Raw genomic sequence first — 7,907 nt, forward strand, 5'->3', positions numbered from 1 at the left:
ACAGTTGGAAAGGCATCAAAAGAGAGAGGGAGTCACTGAAGCAAATCTAGAGGATGCCATGGACATGCTCTGAGGGCTGCAGCCCCTCTGCTCTGGAGACAGGCTGGGAGAGCTGCGGGTGTTCAAACTGAACAAAAGAAGGCTCCATGGAGACTTTAGAGCCCCTTCCAGTGCCTGAAAGGGCTCCAAGATAGCTGGAGAAGGACTTTAGACAAGAGCCTGGAGTAATAGATGAAGGGGGAATGGCTTCAAACTGCAAGAGGGCAGGGTTAGATGGATATTGGGAAGAAACTCTTCCCTGTGAGAGTGGTGAGATTGTCTAGAGAAGCTATGGCAGACCCATCCCTGAAGTGTTCAAAGCCAGGCTGGATGTGGCTTGGAGCAACCTGGTCTAGTGGAAGGTGAACCTGCCCATGGCAGGGGGGTATGAAATGTTAACGAACTTTAAAAAGTCCTTTTCAACCCAAACCCTTCCATGATTTTTTGCCTGTGTGGGTCTGACTGTCCTCATCTCTGGGGAGATGTCTCTGGTTAGGGGGAGGAAGTGGCACACCCACACTGCAGAGACAGGGAATAAGTGGGATAAAGAAAAGGTTGCCTGATTTTGCACTGCCTGAGGGTGGGGAGGAGCTGGCCATCTATCTCCACGAGAGGCTTTGCACAGGGTTTTCCTGTCAGGATCTGTTCTGTCCCTCAGGTGGAGCGGCGCGTGGTGAACCAGCTGGCAGCTGCCTACGAGCAGGACCTGCTGCCACGGGGCTGCACCCTCAGGATCACTGTGGAGGACTCTGACAAGCAGCTGCTGAAAACCACAGAGGGCACAGAAAAATCCAAGGCTCCAACCCTGCGGCTGGAGATTGTAGAGAAGGACAGCAAGGCTCGAAAACTGGAGATCCAGGCACCGCTGAACCCTGAAAACATCACTTACTTCTTGTAGGCAGCACTGGGTGCTCCCACTGACAATAAAATAGCCCAGGAGTTGGAGTGAGCTGTCAGAGAGGGCAGAGCCACAGTCCTGCCACTGCTAGGGATGGACAGAGGCACGGACACAGATATGGGCAGGAGCTGCCCCGGGATGGGCCTGAAGGGCTCTAGTGGTGCAGCTGTGGGTGACAAGGTGCCCTGATGCCATTCAGGAATGGGGCAGTGGATGGGCCTGGGGTTTCACAGGGTGTTGGAGTTTTTTAAGGAAGGGGGAAGCAAACTGTGGACCATGTGGGAGCTGGGATGAATTTGTCATTCCCATGGGAGGGGGCTTACTGGGTTAGCTGGACTGGCAAGGTGGGGACTGGGAACTGAGTGTAAAAGGCACCAAGCACTTGTTCTGTATTGTCCCTGTTTCTTTATGGCAATAAACATGCTATGCGCATCCAGCCCTTTGTGTCCCCAGAAGGAGCAGCTGTTGAGACCACTATCATCCCAGGGCACTCCTGGGTCTCCTGCTCATCACCAGGAGCCAGGAATGTCACCAAGAGTGGGGAACACCACTGGCAGCTGGGACCCACTGTCACATCTCCCCAGCCCAGCCACACGTCTTAGTGCAAACGTCTTGCTGACTCTTTCTCATGACCTTCTTCCAGGAAGTATTTAATATCTCAGTGTAACTGAGCTGTCCAAGTTGTCCCCATGGGAACAAAGAGGCTGTGCCCCCCCCACCATGGGGGCTCCTTCAGGGAGCTGCTCATGGTGGAATAGGAGACATGGTCACTACTGGAGCCACCCCAAACATGGGTTTTGAACATGAAATACACATGGAAATCGACCCCTCCCAGGTCACACTGTGCCATGCCAAGTCACATCACCCTATACCATGCTATTCTATTCCACACTGTGCCACCGTACCAAGTTGTGCCAGCCCCATGGATCACAGCCCCACAGGCTCAGCCAGGGCCACATGGACCCCCCTCAACACTTTGAGGTGGTTTTCTTGGTGCCAACACAGGTAAATGGGCTCCCACTGCCAGGAATAGTGCCTGGGAGCATGGATCTGGAGGAAGAATCCTCTTTGGCTGTGCCAGACACATTGAATTCCCAGCATCTGCACCCCATGCTGGCACCTGATCCAGTCAGGGCAGAGGGTGCTTCTTGCGTGGGGGCTCAGGACACCCTGGAGCACCCCAGCTTTGTCCCCAGGAACAATGTGGCAATGGACAGAGGCCTCCAGCACCATTGGGAGCAGCTGTGTGGCTGGGGGACCCATTCAAGGAGTCCCCCATCAGCCAGGTGTCCCATCAGGACAGCCCCTTTGGAGACATTCTATCATAAGGGGTCCCACTGGAGAGGGTCCCATCCCCCCCCCCAGCCCTGGAGGGACCCCAATCCACCCAGGCACATGGATGCAGCTCCAAGCTACAGGCAGCTTCCAGCACACAATGGGATGGAGTGAGGGGGATCCCCCACTGTGCCCAGCCCTCCTTGCTGCCAATGCTACCCTTTTTGGGGGCAGGGGGCGTCACCCTCCCCCCCCATTCCCATCTCCCTTCATCGACCACAGCCCGCAGGGATCACCCACATCCCACGGGAGCCGCGGGGACGCCGGACAGCTCCCTGCCTCTACCCCCAGCTGCACCCCATCCCACTCCCCTCCGTGTTCCCCTCCCTCCGCTCTCCCCCTACATCTCCCTCCTCCTCCTCGCCCTCCCGGCTCTCCCCGGCTCCGGGTAGCACCAGCAGCTCCTTGCGTGGCAGATTGCTGCCTAATTAGTTTAGAGGGAAAACTTAATTGAATTAACTTTTCACAGCTCCAGCAGCCCGACAGTGGGGCCTCGCTCCGCGCCAGCCCCACGCCCTGATCGAATTAACTTGTTTAGCAACCTGCCCGCTCCGGCCGCGCAGCTGGGGTGGGCAGGGGGGGCACCGCCAGCACCCACCGGGGGCCGGGGGCTCGGGCGGGGGAGCGGGGACAGAGGTGACCAGCCGGGGCCAGGGGGGGCTGCTCCCAGGAAACGGAGGCCAGGAGGGAGCAGGACCCTTTGTGGCCTGAAACGTGGGGCGGAATGCAGGAGGGGCATGGGGCAGGACACAAGACTGGATGTGGGGCAAGACACAGGGCAGGATGCGCGTCAGGAAATGGGGAAGGACGCAGGTTAGGACAGGAGATGGGACAAGAATATCGGGGAGAAAGTGGGACAGGATGCGGGGCTGAATACAGGGAAGGACATGGGGCAGGACAGGTTCGAACCGATCCCGCAGGACCCAGCCAGAGTCGGTTCTTCCCCCGCCCGCCCCCCAGTCCCCTGGGAGACCCAAAGCCCTTCATTTGGCACAATTAGACTTTAAAATCCTCTTTAGTGAAAGTGTTTGTCTTGAAAATGTCCCAAATCCCGCCAAATCCTCTCGCATTCCCCCCCTCACATCCCCCTCTGGTGCCGCTGAAAGGGGCGAAAGCCTTTGCCTTGGTCCCCACAGGGGGTGTGGGGGGATGGGGTGCTTTGAAATTCATCCGGGCTGAAAACTGGGGAGGGGGGTTGCAAAGGCCAGAGCCCCCCGAGGAGAGAGGGGTGGGACTGAGCACCCCTCCAAAGCCCGCTTCGCCCCTGTACCCGGGGCACCTAGGGATGGGGTGTGGTGGCTTTGCTGGCCTCCTGCCCCTGGGATGCTCAGCCCCGGAGGCACGGCACGACATGGCATGGCACGGCGACAAGGAGGGAGATGGGGATCAGGATGGACACGCACATGGGATGGAATGGGATAGGATGGGGACAGGAACAGGACCGAGGACCGGAATGGGATGGGGACAGGCACAGAGACAGGGACAGGGCCAGGATAGAACGGAGACAGGGACAGGGCCGGGATGGGATGGCGATGGGGACAGGTGCGGTATAGAAGGATGGGGACACGGGGAGAAGGTCCGAGCGCTGGTCCCACTGGCTCGCCGAGTGCTGCTCCGGGGTGCCCAGGGGCCGCTCCCCCCGCCCCTAAGCAGCGGCTGCCGGAGCCGGCCCGAGGTGGGGGTGCGTGCCCCACGAAGGGTTAAGGGGGGCGGGGGGCTGAGGGGAGGGGGGTGTCGGCTCCGCCCGCTCCCGCCGTCCCCGGGAGATATTGTCATGCAAAAGCCCCCGGCGAGCGCAGCCTTTGTCCGCGCTCCCCCCGCCGGTATATTAACGGGCCGGGGCGGCGGCGGCGGGGGCGGGCGGGGGCCCGGCGGGCAGGAGGCGGCGGGGACGGGCGGGCGGCAGCCGGGGCCGCACCGGGCTCGCCATGGACTACTCCTACCTCAACTCCTACGAGTCCTGCGTGGCCGCCATGGAGGCGAGCTACGAGTTCAGCCCCTGCAGCCAGGCGGGCTCCTTCCAGTACAGCCCCATGCGGGGGGGCTTCGGGCCCGCGCCCGCCTGCGCCCCCCTCGCCTCCGCCAGCTGCGCCCTGGGTGCCCTCCGCGACCACCAGCCCTCGCCCTACTCGGCAGGTAAGGGAGAGGGACCCCGACCCGTCGGGAGCCGCCAGGGACACCCCCGGAGCAGTGAGGAAGCGGCCGCGCCGTCGGGGCTGGCAGGGATCGGAGCTGGAGAGGGACCGGGGCCGCCGGGGCTCGGGAGCGGCGGCTGCCGGTGATGTCAGGACTCGGTGCCATCGGTTGCCGGAGCCGTCCGTGTCCTGTACCGTCTGTGCTCGATGCCGTCGGTGCCCGATACTGTCGGTTCCCGGAGCCGCCGCTGCCCTGTCCTGTCAGGATTCGATGCCGCCGGTGCCCGTGACTGCCAGTTCCCGGTAGCGCCGGTGCCCGATCCCAGCGATTCCCGGAATCGTTGTTGTCCAGTACAGGCAGTGCTCGGTGCTGTCGGCGCCCGATCCCATCGGTTCCCGGTGCCGACAGTGCCCGTCACTGCCTGTTCCTGGTGCCGCGGGTGCCCGGCACTGTCAGGATTAGTAATCATCCGTTCCAGGTACCGCTGGTGACCGGTGTCATCGGTTCCCGGTGACCCCAGTGCCTAACACCGTTAGCGGTCATTGCCGCCGGTTCCGGGAACCGTCTGTTCCCGGTTCCGCCAGTGCCCGTTCCTGCAAATTCGCGGTACTATCGGTTCTCGGTACCGTCAGTGCACGCTGCCGCTAGTGCCCGGTGCTGCCCGTTCCCGTTGCCGCCGGTGCTCGGCATTGTGAGGCTCGATGCCGTCGGTAACGGCTGCTGTCGCTTCTCGGTGCCGGCAGTTCCCCATGACATCGATTCCCGGTGCTACCGATTCTGGGCACTGTCGGTGCGAGGACCCGCCGGTTCCCGGTGCTGCCGGTGCCCAAAGCCTAGCCTGGCCCTGCCTGGCTCGGTCCCTACCACCCCTCGTCCCGGCTCTCCCCGCTCGCCGCCGCCGGTGGGGACGAACCCTCCCAAGCCCGGCCGCGGATCCCCGGGGATCCCTGGAGCTGTGGCGGCCCCAGAACGGGGCTGGGGAAGGTCCTCGCCGCCGGAACCCCGCTCCCCGCTCCGCATTCGTTGCCACCGCGGAGGCATTGCCTGTGTTTGCGCCGACAACGAAGGAGCTGCCGGTCGGTACCGGCCGCCCCATCCGCACCGGCACCGCATTGTCCCCCCAGCCCTGCTCCTGCCCCGAGGCCCCGAACAAACGAACGAGCGAACGAGCGAACGGGGCCGGGGTGCGGCGGGGACAGCGATCCAGCCCTTCCCGGTTCATCGTGCCCGGTCCATCCCGTCTGGTCCATCCCCTGATTCATCGTGCCCAGTCCACCCCTTCTCGGTTCACCCCAGCCCAGTTCGTCCTTCCTGCTTCATTTACCCTTTGCCGATTCCTCTGCTCAGTGCATCCCCTGCTCGTTTATGTATTCCCCGTCTCTTTCTTTCTTCCTACGCGATCCTTGCCCAATCCTTCCCTTCCCGGTTTACCCTTACCCATTTCATCCTTCCGGGTTCATTGATCCCTGCCCAGTGTCCATCCCTGCCTGGTGTCTCATGCCTGGTGCTTCATTCTCGGTCCATTTCTTCCTGCTCCATCCCTGCCTGATGCCCCCTGCCTAGGTGTCCCCCAGTGTTCTTCCTGCTGCACCAGCCCTGCTGACTCCCCGTTTCCCTCCCAGTTCCCTACAAATTCTTCTCGGACCCGTCGGGGATCAACGAGAAGCGGAAGCAGCGGCGGATCCGGACGACATTCACCAGCTCGCAGCTGAAGGAGCTGGAGAGGGTCTTTGCCGAGACCCACTACCCCGACATCTACACCCGCGAGGAGCTGGCGCTCAAGATCGACCTCACCGAGGCCCGAGTGCAGGTCAGCTCCATAGGGAGGAGGGGCTGGGGATGGGGTGGAAGGCTCTAATCCCACCGGAGCAGGGACCCTGACCGTGGGACGCTGCTGCTCTGCTGCCTGCGTTGGGAGGGGCGGCAGGAAGGGACTTGGCCTTGGCACTGCCGCAGTCGGTGACACACTGTTGTCACAGCCTTGCTCTGCCGGGAGCTCGGGGGGACAGCCTGGCACTGGTTCATGCCACAGCACCGGCACTGTCATCAATGGTTTAGTCCAGTCCCAAGCACCTTGAAGTGGGTGGGAGTCCAAGAAGGACAGAGAGTGGCGCTTTGTGGGTGCAGATATCCCCTGTGTCAGTGCAGATTTCTCCCGGGTGGGTACAGCTCCTCCTTTGTGAGCACAGATACCCTGTGTCAATGCAGAACCCTCTTTGTGGGGTCCTTCTGTGTGGGGTCCCCTCTTTGTGGCTTCAGCCTCCCATCGGTGAGTGCAGACACCCCCTTTGTCAGAACATCATTGCCCATAGGAATGTAGGGACCCACAGCAGTGGGGTCCTGGCCCTGTCCTTCCCGGGGGATGGTGAGTGAAGTGACCCCGCTGTTGGGGAGCTGGGGGGTGCAGGCTGTGGGGTGGGCTCTGACTGCCCAAGGTGCGGCTGTGGGTGCAGTGTGACAACGTCCCCTCCCCATTTCCCTCCCGCACACGCCCCGGCGTCGCCTCACAAATCCACGTTATTGTGGATACACGGATCCCTCTGGTGTTGAAGACATTTCCCCCGAGGGAACGGAGGGTTGTGAGGCTCACCCCGGAGCCGGGGAGGGCTCCCCGAACCCCCGGGCACCGCGGCAAGGGGTGCTCCCGTGCCCTCCATCCCCTCCAGGTGTGGTTCCAGAACCGCCGAGCCAAATTCCGCAAGCAGGAGCGTGCGGCCAATGCCAAGGGTGCCAGCGGCACCGGCAGCGCCGGGAAGAAGTCGGAGCCGCGCTCCTCCTCGGAAGACGACGAGTCCAAGGAATCCAACTGCAGCCCGACCCCGGACAGCACGGCGTCCCTGCCCGCCGCTGCCATCGGCAGCCCCGGCGGCAGCCTGAGCCCCAGCCCCGGCGCGGGGGCACCCCTGGGACCCGGCCATGCCCCCCAGCCCCTCAAGGCGCCCCTCTGGGCAGGGGTGGGGGGCGCCAGCGGTGCCCCCAACACGGCCGAGCTGCTCAAAGCCTGGCAGCCCACCGAGGCTGTGCCGGGACCCTTCTCCGGCGTCCTCTCCTCCTTCCATCGGAAACCCAACGGCATCAAGACAAACCTCTTCTGATCGCCGAGCCAGCGGACCCGGCTGCCCCCCAAACCCCCCTCGGCCCCCCAAACCCTGCACCCTGCGCCCACCGCCCCCACCGCGAAGCTCCAGCGGGCGGGGAGAGGGAGCGGGGAGCGCCCCCGCCACCTCCGCACCCTGCGCGGGTGGGACGGAGCCGGAGCGGGGCAGCTCCCCCCGACACCCCTGGGTGCTGTGGGACCGCGGGGGACACCACCCCCCTGCTCTGGGGCAGATGTGGGGCTCCCAGGAGACGCCCCCCTCACTGGTCTGTGCCGCTGGGCTGGGGGCGAGCAAGCACTTTATGGGGGGGGTCTGGGCCCCACGGCGTGGGCACTGCCGGGACTCCGGTACGGAGACGCCCCTCGGTGTGGGGAGGGGCTGATTTCCCCAGATCCTGCCTG

General features: G+C 63.4%; 2 protein-coding genes across 2 annotated transcripts in view; both read left to right on the top strand.

The window, feature by feature from the left end:
- Window positions 1–1,373, top strand: part of CLPB (ClpB family mitochondrial disaggregase) — a 70,750-nt gene extending 69,377 nt beyond the window's left edge. Inside the window, exon 16 of the mRNA XM_056485968.1 lies at window positions 698–1,373. Coding sequence (XP_056341943.1) covers window positions 698–937 — 240 coding nt within the window. The 3' untranslated portion in view covers window positions 938–1,373. The remainder of the gene's footprint in view (window positions 1–697) is intronic.
- A 2,789-nt stretch (window positions 1,374–4,162) lies between these two features.
- Window positions 4,163–7,675, top strand: PHOX2A (paired like homeobox 2A). Its single transcript, XM_056493510.1, has 3 exons — window positions 4,163–4,408; window positions 6,031–6,218; window positions 7,075–7,675. Exons 1-3 carry the CDS (start codon window positions 4,201–4,203, stop codon window positions 7,501–7,503), a joined length of 825 nt encoding a protein of 274 aa, XP_056349485.1. The 5' UTR covers window positions 4,163–4,200; the 3' UTR covers window positions 7,504–7,675.
- The last annotated feature ends 232 nt before the right edge of the window (window positions 7,676–7,907 follow it).

The sequence above is a fragment of the Oenanthe melanoleuca genome, chromosome 1 (assembly GCF_029582105.1).
Source record: "Oenanthe melanoleuca isolate GR-GAL-2019-014 chromosome 1, OMel1.0, whole genome shotgun sequence".
Lineage (NCBI taxonomy): Eukaryota > Metazoa > Chordata > Aves > Passeriformes > Muscicapidae > Oenanthe > Oenanthe melanoleuca.

Bases quoted from the DNA above. Each gene is read 5' to 3' on its own strand.
- PHOX2A (XM_056493510.1), top strand. From the start codon at position 4,201: ATGGACTACTCCTACCTCAACTCCTACGAGTCCTGCGTGGCCGCCATG. The intron at 4,409-6,030 runs GTAAGGGAGAGG...TTTCCCTCCCAG, and splicing joins GCCCTCGCCCTACTCGGCAG to TTCCCTACAAATTCTTCTCG. The intron at 6,219-7,074 runs GTCAGCTCCATA...CATCCCCTCCAG, and splicing joins TCACCGAGGCCCGAGTGCAG to GTGTGGTTCCAGAACCGCCG.